The 17,075-nt window shown below is 41.5% G+C and overlaps 1 protein-coding gene across 6 annotated transcripts in view; it reads right to left on the reverse strand.

Moving 5' to 3' along the window:
• The window catches only part of GRAMD2B (GRAM domain containing 2B), a 112,502-nt gene extending 97,335 nt beyond the window's left edge, over positions 1-15,167 (reverse strand). For 3 of the 6 annotated variants that reach the window (XM_059175714.1, XM_059175716.1, XM_059175725.1), the window contains exon 1: positions 14,926-15,037. Coding sequence is in view for 2 of the 6 variants with exons in the window: in XM_059175718.1 (XP_059031701.1) it covers positions 14,926-15,050 (125 nt within the window). In the remaining 4 variants the exon portion in view is untranslated. Of the gene's footprint in view, positions 1-14,925 lie in introns of all 6 variants that reach the window. The other 3 variants (XM_059175718.1, XM_059175721.1, XM_059175722.1) reach the window with 3 other exon arrangements.
• Between the last annotated feature and the right edge of the window lie 1,908 nt (positions 15,168-17,075).

Genomic DNA, 17,075 nt, shown 5'->3' on the forward strand with positions numbered 1-17,075 from the left:
TCCCAATGTGGGGTTGGATCCCAGGATCTTGGGATCATGACCTGAGCTGAAGGAAGATGCTCAACAGCCTGAGCCACCCAGGTGCCCCCAGCATAAAGTGTTTTTAAATAACATTTATGCAGTGCTTGCCTATGCTAGGTAGGTTTCTAGGCACTTCACAAGTAGGGCAGCTCATTCAATCCCTACAAGAACCTCATGAAGTAGAAGCTATCACTCCCTCTTTAAGAGGAGCAAAAACTGAAGTACAGACTTGCTGAACCACTTCTATGAGATGGGACCCCATGTTGGTCTACTTGCTTGCTCTCTATTTCCCCTCCCTCCCTCCTTCCCTTCCTCTCTCCCTCTCTCCTTCCTTCCTTCCAGATTTTATTTCTTTATTTGAGAGAGAGTGTGTGTGTGCGTGCAAGTCGGGGGAGGGAGAGACAAGACTGCTCTGCACTGAGCTGAGCTGACCCCCAAGTGGGGCTGGATCTCAGGACCTGAGGTCACGACCTGAGCTGAAACCCAGAATCAGAAGCTCACTGGAGAGGCCACCCAGGCACCCTGTGGAGCTGACATTCCTAACAACTGTTCTATGCTACTTCTCACCTCAGAGAGGAATTATTGTCAGTACAGCAACTTTTGGATTTCTGGAATCTATATTTCTTTAAACCCCCCAACGTGTGGTATATAATAATATAGATAGAATATTTGATAATATTTTTCTTCTCTTTTGAGAAGGAAAATATACTATCACCTTTATCTATGCTTTATGCTAAAATTAAATTCTGCATTAAATATGTTATACACTCTAGTATATGTGGTTCATGAATTATATGGTTTATGTAATATGACCATCCTGTATAAATGACAATATGAATATTCTGAAAAATAATACATGCACGTAGGGGATAAGTTGTATTTCCATCTATTCCAGGAATCAGTCATTTTGGAAATACCCATTCATACTATAGTAATAGTTTCTTGTTAAGTTTCTTGCATAGATTTGTTAAGCTGTTAGTAGGATATTATCTCACTGATGATGATGAAACACCGATGATACCATTAGAAAATTGGTCTGGGTTGAAAAATGTGTATTTATGTTAAGAGCAGCAACTGGGGCAGATTCAGTTTTGTAGGGCCTGCAGCTTATATGATATGGGGGACTTCTTTAAGGGAAAAAAAAAAACTGAAAATCAGGTGCAGACAGAGAATATTGAATTAGAAGAGGTTAATTCAGGTGATCAGCCCTAAAAGTTCAGCTTCATTAGCTTTGTGGTAAGTCCCCCACTTCAGATAGCAACTAAAATAAATATTAAATACCTAAGAATAAAGTAATCCCGGGAAAGGATTCTTCATTTTTTTCCCCCAGAAGGAGCTTATAATTAAATATCTATATATCTATATATCTAACTCTCTATATCTATTTATCTCACTTCATTTCATTCCCCACCGCCCCTTAACTTCTCCATTGTCTGGAAAAAATCCTCTTACTGGTAGATTTCTCCATTTTGTGAGATGGAGAAAAGGAAGGGATCAGTGATTTGTTCCGGGTCCCGGAGGACTGTCAGGGCTAAGCCTGGGCTCTTTCTACTTAAACTTCCGGGGCACAAATTTGGAGAGTTAATATTCGGAGTTCACACATGAAGAAGCTTTTTCTCATAGGGTCTTTACTCTTATTTTACTGGGGAAGAAATGAAGGGTGGAGACATTTGCATCAAAGGCAAAGCCCAAACTCTCAAATTTCTGAGTAAAGAATATACTGTAACCTTATAAATCAGTAGCCCTGTTGAAAAAATGTTTCATTTTGACATCACACACCACTTGACCACTGGAACTTGTGTTTTTCTCTAGAGATAATCACACTTCTTCCCAGAAAAACTGTGATTTTGAGAAAACTCATGAATGCAGTATATTATCTCCACCCTTACCTTATTTCCAGGTTTCTTTAAAGTCATCCGAGTATGGATTTCAGCCATATGGGAAAAATGCAAGAGCCTGACAGCTCTTGCTGTCGAGTTTAGATCTTAAAGTTTTCATGGTTTCTACATCTATTCAAATATATGAACAAAAGTACATGTTTTTTAGCTTTATATACTGCCACCAACTGTGTTTATCTTGAAGTCGTTTGTAAGTTATAAAAGAATATATGAGGAAGGGGCACCTGCATGGCTCAGTCATTAACCATCTGCCTTTGGCTCAGGTCATGATCCCAGGTTTCTGGGATTGAGCCCGGTGTTAGGCTCCCTGCTCAGTGGAAAGCCTGCTTCTCCCTCTCCCACTCTCCTTGCTTGTATTCTCTGTCAACTGTCTCTCTCTCTCTGTCAAATAAATAAAATCTTAATTTTTTTTTTTTAAAGAATGAGGGAAAAGAAACAAATCCAAACAAACCCTTAGAGTTGACCCAGGGTTGTGTGGGTAAAGACTTCCAACTGTGTTGCTATAGTAACATTTAGCCTACTTTGTAACTATAACAGTTAACCATTCTCCAGTATTTGCCACAGTATGTACATTCTCCATACCTAATCCTCAAAAACAGTCCTCAGATGTAGGTGTTATTTTTCCATCTTACAAATGAGAAAGCTGAGGTTTAGAAAGTTCAGGTAACTGGACTAAGGTGACACAGCACGTGTCAACATTGTGATCAAATACAGGCCTGTGCAAACAAACAAAAAACCCACACAACACAACACAAACACAGGCCTGTGCAACTCTAAGCCAGCTGTCCTTCCAGCATATACTTCCAGCATATACAGCATATACAGATTAGAAGTATGTGGCAACCTTGATGTCACCCCCATAGCCCTTGTAGTCACCAGCCTCCAGGATGGCTCCAAATGATCCCTCTTTCTTGGCATTCTCACCCATGTATTGTCCCCTCCCACACCGAATACATAGGGCTGACCTATTTCACCAACAAAATACTGCAAAAATGATGGTGTAGTTCAGAAACTGGGCTGTTAAAGACATTGTGTCTTTCACAGTCCTGTCTCAAGAATCACTTGCTCTGGGGAAAGCCCCAGCCGCCATGTTGTAAACAACCCTCTCTCCAGTTGGAGAGGAACTGAAGCCTCCTGTAGATACCAGCACTAACCTACCAGGTGTGGTGAGAAATGCACCCCCTAACCCCAGTCAAGCCTTTGGATAATTGCAGCCATGGTTGATAGCTGACGGCAACTTCACCAGAGTCCCTGAGCTAGAACCACCAAGCTCTTCACTTCCAGATTCAAAACACACAGATACTGTATGAGAAAGTAGATGCTTATGATTTTAAGAGGTGAAGATTTGATGTAACGAGCTGGGAGGCAGCTGGTAACTCAAACAGTCTTTGTTGGCCATTCTTCCCCACTGTGGGGTGAGCCTCCTGGTTAAACTTCATGTTCCCCTAAATGAGTGATCTGGAGTTGGATTTGTCTTTGGATGTTGGGCGGTGTGGAATCGTGCAAGGGTCAGCAGGCAGAGCCTGGGTGCTGATGGTGAGGCACAGCCACGAAGGAGAAAAGAATATCTTTTGTTCTCCAGAGGTGGCATTGGAGGCAGTGACTGCTAACTTAGAGTTTGTATTAGTTGGATACAGTCTCCGACAGGGAGAGAAATAGGAATGATATTTTTTTTTTTCCTGGAGGGTGTTTTATTTTGTTCAGAACTTGGGACAAAATTCAGCTTCTGAGCTTCATTTTTATGCTTTGAGGAAAGTGTGTCTGGGCTCCGCATCCTTTCCTCTGATTCTCCTGCCCCCTCTTTGTGCTCTAGAGACAGAGGGTTCTGTCAGCCATCTGAAACGGGGGTTCTTCTCTTCCACAGAGAATAGCAAAAGGCTAATTCCTCAGTGTTAGGTTCTAGCTCTTTCTCTCTTTGCCACCCCCTCACCTCATGCTCAGCTCACCTCTTACCTTCCATTTCTTTTTTTTAAAGTATTATTATTTTTATTGAGATATAATTGACAAGTACCATTGTGTAAGTTGGAAGTGTGCAACCTGTTCATCTGAGACATTTCTATATTGTAATGCGATTACTGAGGTAGGGTTAGCTAACACCTATATCACGTCACAGAATTACCATTTCTTTGTGCTGGGAACTGCGTCTCCTCTGCCATTGCTTTAGGGCCTGGAGGCTGGGTTTCTGCCCTTTGGTCCTTTTACCTGCCCTCCTCTATGTAAGACACTCAAAATCCTGTCCGTGTGTGGCTTCCTCTGAGGAGAGTAATTCAAGAACATAGGCCACCCTTGTTGTATTCACCGCCGGATTTCTAGTGACGTTGATTTAGTGATCTTGGAAGGAGATGTTATTCCGGGCAGAGAGAGTGAGCTTAGAGGCATGAAGTCAGGAAAGTGTGCAGTGTGTGTGGGGGGATCATTCCTTAAATGAAAAACCGATGTTTTGGGACACCTGGGTGGCTCAGTGGGTTAAAGCCTCTGCCTTCGGCTCAGGTCATGGTCCCAGGGTCCCGGGATCGAGCCCTGCATCAGGTTGTCTGCTCAGCATGGAGTCTGCTTCCCTTCCTCTCTCTCTGCCTGCCTCTCTGCCTACTTGTGATCTCTGTCAGATAAATAAAATATTAAAAAAAAAAAACTGATGTTTTGTTTCATTCTTTTTTCTTTTATGCCGAGTTTAATTCAATTTTACAGTCATTTAGTTTATTTGTAAACTGAATGCAATGTGAAAATACATTAAAATCAAGTGTGCCCTTCAATTTATGGAAACAGAAATCTCAGCCTCTATGGCTCCTTGTAATTCTTCCCCTCTCTTTTCCCAACTGCAAGGATAAAACATTTGGGACCACGGTATAGGCAAATGCTAGTTCAGATCTAATAATCAATCACTGTGGAACAGCGAGAAGATCCAGAATGGTGAGTCAGAAGGTCTGAGGAGGGCAGCTAGAGCTTTGTCTCTAGCTGCCCTCCTGCACTGTGCCGGCTCCTCTCTGTGTGCTCTCACTGTGCTATGGAGCCTCAGCCTTCCTGGGGCCAGGCCAGCTGCACCCCAGCAAGCACCCCAGCAGGGGCCAGGTTTGCCTGTCATCTCAGGGGAGCTCCTCACTGCTCTGTCACCCACCACCCTCTGACATTTATTGTTGTCTATTTTGTCCTGGGAACTACGCTGAATGGTTGGGTTAGAAATAAGGCAGCAAAGTGAGGAAGAAAGACAAATGTAACAAGAGTAATGCAGCTTGTGATAAATGTGGTCATGGAGGTAAACAAAAGATACTACATAGCCGAGAAAAGGGTGTCAAGGGAGGCTTTCCAAAGACAGGCATGTTTGGTCCAATTTCAAAGGACCACACAGAATTTACTCTGCCAGAGTGTTGTGGGCAGCTCAGAATGTGCAAAGGCAGGACTCGTGTGCATGAGTGGAGTGGAAGCTTCCCGAAATAAGATATAGGACCAGGGAAGCTGGCCAGGTCACAGCTGGTATTTCCCAGCGTTCAAAGGACAAGTCTGGGAGATAAATTCATGCACTGGTATGATTTCACCATTCCTGCTTCTTGCTTTATTACCCTTGTACAGGAGTGTGTTTGGAGGGAAGCTTATTCATGGCCCACTGTTCTGCCCCTGTGGCTTTATTGGAAGTAATAAAATAGGGCTTTGTCTTTTGTTTTGTTTCTCTCAGGAACGTCCTGACAGCCATTAGTTTTTCACATTAGGTAAGGTTTATTTTGTGGCACTAAGCATTTGAAATGTGCAGTTATTTCTAGATGTAAGTTTTGCAACATGGGGATCCGCCATAAACATGCTGAGGGAAATTACAGATTGGAGAGTGAGGCTAATAATACAGTCTTCCTAGTACATGCGCATTGCCTGCCTTGTACAGTAGCCGGCAGGTGTGTCTGTAACCAACAGAAATTGGAGCCCCTAAAAGCAGGAGCTGGGTTGGCAGCCATTTGCTTACTTTGCAAGGCTCTCTTCTCATTACAGAGTCTCTTCTCTGTGCCAGATAGATGTAGAGGCAAGGATGTATTTCTAGCTTCTAAGAGTTCTAGGTGGTGAGTGAATATACCATTATTCCTCTGTAGATCTGCTCTACTGCCTTACAATCAGCTCGTTGGAACATTTGCTGTCCAAGCACTTTATATATTGTCTTGTTTAATAGTATCGGCTGTCTTAAGATTGTCCCCATTTTGCCATCAGGGAAAGTGAGGCCCTGAGGGTTTATGCCACTAGTAAGTATCCAAACCAGATATATACTAGGCAGTCCTCCTTCCGTGCAGCGTTACAGAAGGAGTTCCAGAGCTGTTTGTCCAATAGAATTACCCATCATACTTGTTCTTTCACCATTCCTGAAAATTATCTAAGACAAATACCCTTGTCTTTTTTGCAAATAAATTTCACCAAAACCCATAGAATCACATAGTAGGTCAATAGAGAACACCGGGTAGGTCTTTTTAACTTTGTTCTTTCAAAGAGAGTCACATGCCTACTTCTGAGGTTATGAAAGTCACCCTGGGTGGGCTGAAGAAACCGAATTAAATGACTTTTTTTTTTTTTAAAGATTTTATTTATTTATTTGACAGAGAGAAATCACAAGTAGATGGAGAGGCAGGCAGAGAGAGAGAGAGGGAAGCAGGCTCCCTGCTGAGCAGAGAGCCCGATGCGGGACTCGATCCCAGGACCCTGAGATCATGACCCGAGCCGAAGGCAGCGGCTTAACCCACTGAACCACCCAGGCGCCCGAATTAAATGACTTTTAAGGATAGATTTGATTTTTTGGAAATAGCCCACATAATTTGAAGTCACACCGGGTGAATATATTAATCAGTGAAGTTGGATAATGCCATTCTGTTACCTCTCTGGCTGTGTGCTCACTACCTGAACTAATTTCGTTAGCTTAATTTTGCCAGACAGCCGCAGCAGAAAACGTCTTTTCCTTTTTCTGTTCTTTTCTTCATTATCTAAGCACTAGAGAGCAACTACCATAATCCATCCACCATAGCAAAAAGCCACTAAGGTCAGTAAGGTCACATCTGTAAAAAGTTCCCACGAGTAAGACTCTGTGCAAATAGTAGAGGTTATTTCTGTGCCATTGGCTATAAAGAAGCCCTCATTCATCACTCCTGTACTTCTTGGCAGGGCTGGCCAATTTGCCCTCTTACAACTCCACATAGTTACCCATTGAGGGAACTGCTGGAACTTGCAGCTCAGGTATACTTGCCTGGCTTTGCATTAGACATGGAGGAAAGAGAGAGGGGGCAGAGAGAGAGGGAGGGAGGAGAGGAGGTAAATGAACCTGATTGATTTTTTTAAAAAACCTGTTAAGATAAAAAGCTTTTAATGAAAGTAGGAACTTAAAGATAAGCTCATCCAAAATAAATTTTCATGACATTTGAAAATGTCATTTAAAAAGTGAGTCAAGGCTGGGAGAAGGGGGGGGGGTGGGGTTATGGACATTGGGGAGGGTATGTGCTTTGGTGAGTGCGGTGAAGTGTGTAAACCTGGCGATTCACAGATCTGTACCCCTGGAGATAAAAATACATGTTTATAAAAAATAAAAAATTTTTTAAAAATGTGAGTCAAGGCTTAATGCATAGGTTATTAATTTTTGAAATTATTTTTTAAAAACAAGTTTAGGGGTCATGAAAATTTAATGAACTGGACACTGATGAGAAACATTTGTATAAACTTAGTTTTTCTATAAATATGTTCAAGTTCACCCCAAATGAGAAACTTCTAACAGGTAGTCACTAAGAAGCCAGCATGCATTCCACTCACGGATTCATGCCTAGGGAATCACATCCATTCCTTCCTCAGCAGTGTAAGTATAAAAGAGTAAAAATAAGATGTGGTCTATTATATGACACACACACAAAAGCAATGGCTGTTTTTAGTATTACCTTGGGTTTGTGTCCCATAAAGACAGAAATTCTGATAAATCATGCAATTACTACCAAGGAAGAAGAAAAAAAAAAGTTTGGTGTACTTAAAATGATATCAGCTACATTATCACATTTATGGTCCTAACAGGAGAGAACTTCTGTTTTGTGTTGGCATTAATGAGGACAGAGTCCACCACATCTGATAACTGGAAAAATTTACCAGAAACTAGCTTCTGGTCCTATACATATCGAGTCTTGTTTCTCTTTCACTGCCTACATACTGCTGATAAACGGTACTGGGAGGACATATTCCTATCGTGATCTCATCTCTGACCCTTCATGTGTGGTGGGAATATTCCAGGAAGCCAGGTTGGCTAGTAACAACTCACACATGACAAACCATATAAACTAATTCCAGCAATCCCAAACTAAATGCATCTTCAAACAACTTCCCCTTAGCTCATAATGTCAAAAAATCCCTTGCCCACTGGATAGGAGAGAAAATCGGAGTGAAGAGAGACAGCAGTCATAATGGTAGTTGAAGTATTGTCCAAAAGCCTTACAGAAAGGTATGCCTATCTGAGTAGCTTGCTACAGACACTCCCAGGGCCTTGGAAGGGGCCTGTGTAAGTGGGGGTGGAAGCTTAAGCTTCACTGACTTTGTAAACGGTACCCCTCCTGACAGTCCATTCTGATAAGTGGTTAATAGTGGATGGGATATCAACAAATAAGAAAGGCAGCTACTTCTGAGGGGTGGAGGTAGAAGTTCTCCCCAGATGTTAGAGAAGACCTTTCTGGAGGTGCAGCTTGAAAGATGAATAGGAATTTTTGAGGCAGTCAAGGGAGGGCTCCCAGTGTGTTTGGAAGCCTGGTGCAAGGATAGAAAATGTGTGCTGACAGAATATTGAGTGCTTGGTATACGTAGACTGTGGGGAAGTGTCTGACAAAGTTTGGGAAAGAAACTGCAAGTCCATTCTCTCCGGGCCAGGTTAGAGGCTGGGGAGTTCTCTTCTTTCCTGCAGGGAAAATTCTACCCTTCCTGTCAGAGATGCCTGTTGCTCTTTGAGGAGAGGCATCTCCTCATTCTAACTTCCACAGCCCCATTTCACCACATCCTAGTATACTTCATCATCTCTTTTCTTTCTGATAGTCTGCTCTTCAAGCTCCCTTGAGGCTCAGCAGAGTTCCCAGGTCCTGCCAGTGAACCTTGCCCACTAAGAATAGAGAGGTATGCCTTTCGCTGAAACACCCACACCAAGCTTAGGACACTACAACTGCTACTACTATATCCTCTTAACACAGTCCTGCTTTCTTTGGCTGTTACCTGTTCATCCCTTCTCCTAGGGAGGAAAACCCATTTCCCAGAACTCAGCTCCCTCCAGATTCTAAATATAACCTTTACCTCTACAAATCCCAATGAACAGGAGCTGAGATATGGACTCATCGTGAAAATGGGTCATAATACGATGCCTACGGTGTTCCTCTTCTTGAGGTACCAAAAAGTGCTCCTGTTCTTTCTCTGATAGCGGGGGAAGTGAGTGTGGCTAAGAAAAATCAAGGCTGTTGGGAAGAGAGAGAAAAAGGGCCAATATTTCCTCTACCATTCACTGGTGGCAGCTGGGACAATAGATGAACAGGGACAGAATCAGTGGGGCCACTGGGTGGAGGCATGAATGTGACTATAAGGCTACCTTGGACCTGCCATAGTCATTGTTGACTGCAGCCTGGGGTGATCCCCAAACCAGAGCACTGAAGGAGTCTGAGGAGGCCTAGGCTGGTCCCACCATGGTCCCACCATGGTCCCACATTCCAGCATAGTGCTGCCTCATCTTTTCGGAATTTTTTTTTTCTTTGATCTGTCTCTTCAGGCGAGGGCAACAAACTAAAAGCTTTTGCAGAGTAAAGAAAACCATCAATAAAATGAAAAGGCAGCCTACTGAATAGGAGAAGATATTCACAAATGATATATCAGACGAGGGGCTAACATCCAACATATACAAAGAACTCATACAAAAAAAAAAAGGCAGAAAAAAACACAAAACCCTATTAAAAAATGGGCAGAGGACCTGAATAGACATTTCTCTAAAGAAGACATCCAGGTGGCCAACAGACACATGAAATGATGCTCCATATCTCTCATCGTCAGGGAAATATAAATCAAAGCCAAAATGTCTGTTAGAATGGATGGTATCGAAAAGATTAGAAATAACAAGTGTTAGCAAGAATGTGGGAAGGAGGGAACTCTTGTGCACTGTTGGTAGGGAATGTTCATTGGTGTAGCCACTATTGAAAACAGTATGGAGGTTCCTCAAAAAATTGAAAGTGAAACTACTGTAAGATCTAGCAATTCCACTTCTAGGTATTTATCCAAAGAAAACACAAATGCTAATATGAAAATATGTATGCATGTCTCTGTTTATTGCAGCATTATTTACAAAAGCCAAGGTATGGAAGCAACCTAAATGTCCATCAGTAGATGAATGGATAAAGAAGATATGGCATGCACACACACACACACACACACACACACACACAGATATAGACACATAGAGCGAAATATTAGTTTAGCCATCAAAAAAAAAGAAAAAGAAAAAGAAATCTTGCCTTTTGTGGCAACATGGGTATACCTAAGGGTATTATGATAAGTGAGACAGAAAAGCAAATACCATATGATTTCACTTATATGAGCATTCTAAAAAACAAAACAAAGGAAACAAAACAGAATCAGACTTACAGAATCAGAGAACAAATTGATAGTTGCCAGAGGGGAGGGAGGTAGGGAAATGGATGAAATAGGTAAAGAGGATTAAGAGGCATAGACTTCCATGGGTGCCTGCGTGATTAGCAGTGGATTTTTTATTTTGGATCAGGTCATGATGTCAGGGTGCTGGGATTGAGCCTGTGTGGAGCCCTGTGTGGAGCCCCACCATTGGGCTCCATGGGAACTCTGCTTTATTCTCTCTCCCTTTCCATCTGCCCCTGCATGTGTGCTTACACACACTCTCTTTCTCTAAAAAGATATAAATAAATCACTGTGTCTCTCTCTTTCAAATAAATAAAAAAAATCTTTAAAAAAAGTATGTGTGTGTGTGTGTGTGTGTATTTATTTATTTCCAATGGCAACAGTGGTGTAAAGTATGTAGGAATAAGTCTAAAAATGTGTAAGGTCTTTATGTAGAATATTCTAAAACTTTATCAAAGGATATTAATGAAGGCCTAAATAAATGGAGGGACATACTATGTGCATGAATAGGTATATTTAACACAATATAAGGAGAAGTAGACTTAATTTCCTCAAATTAAGTAATAGACTTAATACAATTTCAACTAAGAATAAGTCTTCATTTGGTAAACTGATTCTAAAATTTAAATGGAAAAGCAAATGTGTCAAGAGTAGCCAGTCTTTTTTTTTTTAATATTTATTTCTTTTTATTTATTTGACAGAGAGAGAGAGTGAGAGAGATCATAAGTATGCAGAAAGGCAGGCAGAGAGAGAGGAGGAAGCAGGCTCTGCTCTGAGCAAGGAGCCCAATGAAGGGCTCAATCCCAGGACCCTGAGGTCATGACCTAAGCCAAAGGCAGAGGCTTAACCCACTGAGCCATATAGGTGTCCCAAGAGTAGTCAGTCATTTTTGAACTAGGTAAGGAGTTTTGTCTTACCAGACAGCAAAACTTTTATTATAAAGTTGTAGTAATTAAGACAGCAATGTGTGACAGAGCAAGAAAACAGACTTTTAGCAGACAATAGGTAAGAACATTCTAATGACCTCAGAGTAGGTCAGGCTTTCATAAACGAGTCACAGGAAGTGCAAATCATTAAGAAAATAAGGCACTGATAAATTAAGAATAAGAACTTGGATATGACAGAGAATGTTAACAGACAAATCATATGCCGGAATAAAATATTTACACCATACATATAAGTAACAAAAAATTAGTATCTGCAGTGTTTTTAAAACTATCTAAAAACAAGAAAAAGACAGTATCCTGTCTTCCTACCTGCCTTCTGCCCCAAAGGGTCATAAATCTATAAGCAGGTATTTTATGGAAGAGGAAATAAAAATAATCAAGAAACATGTTGAAAAGATGCTCCTTTTGTATTAATAAGGGAAATGGACATGAAAACCCCATTGAGATGCCATTTCTGGATTAGAAAAAATTAAAAAGTCAGACAATGTCAATGTTGCATAGGCAGCAGAATCATTGCAGGTAGGATCGTAAATGACACAACACTTTGGAACACAAGTTGACATCATGAGCAGGGTTAATCGTGCCTATAAACTGTGACCCAGTAATGCATCTGCTGGCTCCGTACCTTACGGACACTCTTACACAAGGTCATGGGGAGATATGGGCAAGATCCAGTATCGCTCGGCAGAGCAGAAAGCTGGAAATCACCCAGAGAGGGGCCAGAATGCCCTTCTAAAGGGAACAACACATTGTGAGACTCCCCTATTCTAAAGCACCCAGTGGTTTCCCACTGCAGTTAAGAGTGAATCCTAAACCCCTTCTCCAGTTTCATCAGATGCTTCTCTTCCCAGATTCCTCAAGACTTACGATCTTCCCTCCCTGTGGGCAGTATGTCCTTTCCATGGTCACTCCATGGTTGGCTCTTTACTCATCCTTGAAGACACCTGAATTATTAATTCCTTAAAGAGTCCTTCCCTTGCTACCCAACTAAGTTAGTTTTCCTTATCTGGTTCTTTTTCTCAGTCCTGTACTGTTTCCTATGATAATAAATGTTAATATAAGAATTTTGTATATAGAGGTATATACATTTGTGCATTCATAATTTTTTAGCCTGTCTTTGATGTTAAACATTATAATAACCTCTTTTAAGGCAGAGACTAGGTTTGTCTGGCTTATGATTGTACCCTTGTGCTCCATATAGCCTGGCATATGACAGTCACTCAGTAAATCTGGGTTGAATGTTTGAGTAAGAGCACTGAGTAAATTGTATCCGTGCCTATCTGAAGTGGTTTGTTGATCTCAGAGTACATTTTATTGCCTCTGGTTTGGGAAATGATAATAGGATATCACATCAGCCCCATAAATTCTTAGTATTTATTGAGAAGGTAAAGGGAAGTGTTTACCTGGTCTTATTTTATACCTCAGATAATTAACCAGCATGTGCCTAAATGCTTTCATGAATTATTTGGAATGATTTACTATATAACACATTAAGTAGATTTTTCAACTACACTGAAAGTCCTTCAGTGCCCAAAGTGTTTGGAGATACACATAGTGTTTTTAGATGGGTTCCAGTACACACACACAAAAAATCATTTCTAGATCCTAATATAGACATTTGATATTTAATATCTAATATGCAGGTAGAATAGGCATGGGCTGTTTTTGAAAGAGGCTTGACTTTAAGTTGATGCAGATTTTTATTTTATTTTTATTCTATTTATTTAAGTTTATTTAAATAATATATGTGTTCGTTTGAATTATATTTTCTGTATTTTATATATTTTAAATACTTGTTTTACATTTTAATTTTGTTTTTCCTGATTAGAACTTGAGCTCCTAGAAGAGTTGGCATTATTTACAGAAGAGGTGGATTAAGCAGACAAAATGATTTGAGAAACATTAAAAATTCAGCAAATTATGGGAATAATACAGAGGTTTTACATTTTTAATCACAGGAGTTGTCCTCTTGCTCAGACAATCAAAGTCAGATTAATTCATTTTCATGATGGATGGAAAAAACTAAGTTAACCTAAAAATAAAGGTATTTCATAACATTTTGCATGAATTCAGGCTCTGTCCCCAAAACTTCTTAAAATTATTTCACTTGGGGTATGTGGATGGCTCAGTTGGTTAAGCAACTGCCTTCGGCTCAGGTCATGATCCTAGAGTCCTGGGATTGAGTCCCCAGTCAGGCTCCCTGCTCAGAGGGAAGTCTGCTTCTTTCTCTGACCTCTCCCCTCTCATGCTCTCTCTCTCTCTCTCTCAAATAGATGAATAAAAATAAAGTAAAATAATATAGTAAAATAAAATTAAATTATTTTACTTATTTTTGTAACCTGACATTCTGATATGCAAACACCATTAAATGAAATGGGATTTCTTTGTTTCCATTTAATTTTTAAAAGCTATAATTTTGAGGAGCACCTTTTTGTATAAATGACTTAAAATGATGAAAAAAACAAAATAAATGATCAACTTTCTGACTACGGTGTTGTGTAGAAGTAAACATCCAGTGTGGAGGTCTTTCCTCTGGCTTTACTTGGGAGGTTCATGTGGCATAACATTAACGCTTACATCAAAGTTGGGTAAGAAACTTTCTCTTGAAATTATTTCCACTTGGATTTGATTTCTACATTTTGTAAGTTCCTAGACAATTATTAGGAGGTCAAAATGAATAAAGAGTTGATAACATGGGTTTTCATTAAAAATATGTAATTATTGGGGCACGTGGGTGGCTCAGATAGTTAAGCATCTGCCTTCAGCTCAGGTCATGATCTCAGGGTCCTGGGATAGAGCCCCGCATTGGTCTCCCTGCTAAGCAGGGGGCCTGCTGCTTCTTCTCCCTCTGCTGCTTGTACTCTCTTACTCTCTCTCTCTCTCAAATAAAAAAATAAAAATTAAAAAAAAATGTAATTATCAGAGTCATGTTTATGTAGATATTAATATTTATAGCTAAAAAAGAGTGTGTTCTCAATCAGGCCAAAGCTGCTTTCAATCTGTACGATAAATAGTTGAACCCACAGTACAGCTAATACTATTCTGATAATTAATTTAGAAAGCCCCCAAATTTACTCTTTCGATAATAACACAGGTAATTCTGACACGGAAGTAAGGTTTTTTGGCTCAGCTATTTGACTTCATTTCCTATGAACATGAAAGTGATCGAGAATGAAAGAACAGCAGAGCTGGCCAGTCACCCAGTACAAAAAATTCCTAAAGAAGGTACTCACCATTATTTTCCCTTAATAGTGGTAATAGTTGTATTTGCTCAGCAAGTCACATTCTTTGCTATGTACCCCCTTCTAACCCATTGGCCCAAATGCCCAGGCTGTGCCTTCTCCTTCCCCTTGGCAGGTTGCAGCCTCCAGGGACGAGCACAGAGCTCTCCAAGGAACACGGGTCTGGTGGCTCAGGCCACCAGGGTGACCCACGGAGGTACCCACCTGAGAAACACAGAGCCGGGGCTGTCTGTGGAGCTGTGTGGGGCCTCGGAGCCTGCCTTTCTTGGGCTGTCAGGAATGTCAAACTGGAAGACCGAGTCGCTGGGAGACTGACTTTTCCTCGCCATTGTGCGCGTATTGATCACCAGGTCAGGCAAGAAGCTCAGAGGTTCATTTCTGAATCCCCCCTGTCATGGGGAAAGCTCTGCATTTTAGCTTTGCACTGTTCCCACATTGCAGGAAACTTTCTTCACATGACTCCTAATCTAGCCAAAGCTGTTTATTTTTTTTCAAGTCAGTTAATGAGTAACATGGAAGTAGGACACAGAGTGGTTTTCTTCCGACCCACACTTTTCCAAAGGAAAAATAAACGTGTTTGGGAAATGGACCTGTCAGTTTACTAATCCAAACACCAAATACCTCAGGACCCTGTGGACTGAGGCAGAAGAGTCTATGAGAAGATAAAGACGTGAAAGAGGGAGGTGCAGAAACTTGCAGCATCTAAACTTTCAAAGTGGGGATCCTTTTCTGGGATCCCCTGGACCTGAGCAACAGGGTGGAGAATGTGGATGCACTTTGTAAAGCCTAGGGGGTATAGCTCAGCGGCAGAGCATTCGACTGCACTTTGTAAAGCCTTTACACTTGCAGGAATCATCAGCCCACAAGCACGCCACGGCTGGCGTTGGGCAAGGTGCATGAGAGCTTTCAGGCGGCCTGCGTGGTTCCAGTGACCTGAAGAGTTCTGGAATCCTTATGGAAGGGAGATGTACAAAGTCAAGCTCAACGTTCAGGGTGTGTGTTTTGCTGGGTTACAGGCGGCTGTGACCTCTGTCACTGCCACCACCACTGCCACCATGATGACAAACCGTTGCTAGGAGGTGAGGGTTCCTGCCCCATCTCTGTGGCTTTCTGGCTTTGGAACCACAGGTGATCCCAGACCTGCCGAGCTAGCTGACTGCCAGGCCTGTCTCACAGTATTGGAATGAAATCGAGGAGATTCTGCTATGTATGGTTATTTCAAACCCATTTAAGGGGGAGTTTCTTTTTTTGACCTTATTCACTTACTCCGTGTTGATGCCCAAGGAAAACATCAGTGTCCGCCCACCAATGTTACTAGCAGCGGCGAAGGATCTGGTCCAAAGTAGCTGTGCATTCCCTCTCCTTGTTCCCCTTCTGATGGGTCAGAGATGCTGGAAGATGGCTGGCTTAAGGGAAGCACTCTGCCTCTGACTGTGGAAGAGAGCAAAGGTTCCTGGGAAATCAAACCTTTAGCCTTGGCCTTGTGAGCTCTTTGCCCTAACCAGCTGATAACCAGCCAGGAACAGGTTTGTGCTGCTAACCACAAGAGCACTTTTGAAATTAGAGGAAGTGTGTTTTTTGGTGGAAGTTTAGTGGTTCCTTACAGGATGACCAACTTATACTGGATTGTCTGGGATTTTTGGTGATAGCCCTGAAGGCCTTGCATCTTTGGAACCTCTTGGTGAAATGCAAACCATGACAGCCGATCACTGTGGTTCCTGATGCCATGTGCTGCAATTCTGATGCTACACTTCATTCCGTTTCACTCCTTGTCCTCCTTGATAGAGCAGTATCTGTATTTCTCTTGTCCCCTGTATTTCTATGTTGCAGTTATGTTGGCAAAACATTAAATAAAGCAAATTCTACTGAGGTTTTGGATTAAACAAAACCATATCATACTTCGCATACTAGCGACAGTCTGCAAGCTTAGTTTCTACTTCTTGTAAACAAGAAAGTCTAACTAGAGCATATATTCATAACTAATGCAACATAATTTGTTGCTATCTCCCAGGCAGATTTAGATTTTAGCTAGGCCAATGCTTTACTTTAGGAGAGAATGTCTCTAAAGGAGGGAATTCCAGTGTCACCAGACAAATCTCGGGACATATTTTTCTTTGTTTTTTTTTTTTTTAAAGATTTTATTTATTTATTTGACAGAGATCACAAGCAGGCAGAGAGGCAGACAGAGAGAGAGGAGGAAGCAGGCTCCCTGCTGAGCAGAGAGCCCGACGCGGGGCTCGATCCCAGGACCCTGGGATCATGACCTGAGCCGAAGGCAGAGGCTTTAACCCACTGAGCCACCCAGGCGCCCCGGGACATATTTTTCAATAGAGAAGCTATTGACTCATCAACAG

The sequence above is a fragment of the Mustela lutreola genome, chromosome 5, assembly GCF_030435805.1.
Source record: "Mustela lutreola isolate mMusLut2 chromosome 5, mMusLut2.pri, whole genome shotgun sequence".
NCBI lineage: Eukaryota > Metazoa > Chordata > Mammalia > Carnivora > Mustelidae > Mustela > Mustela lutreola.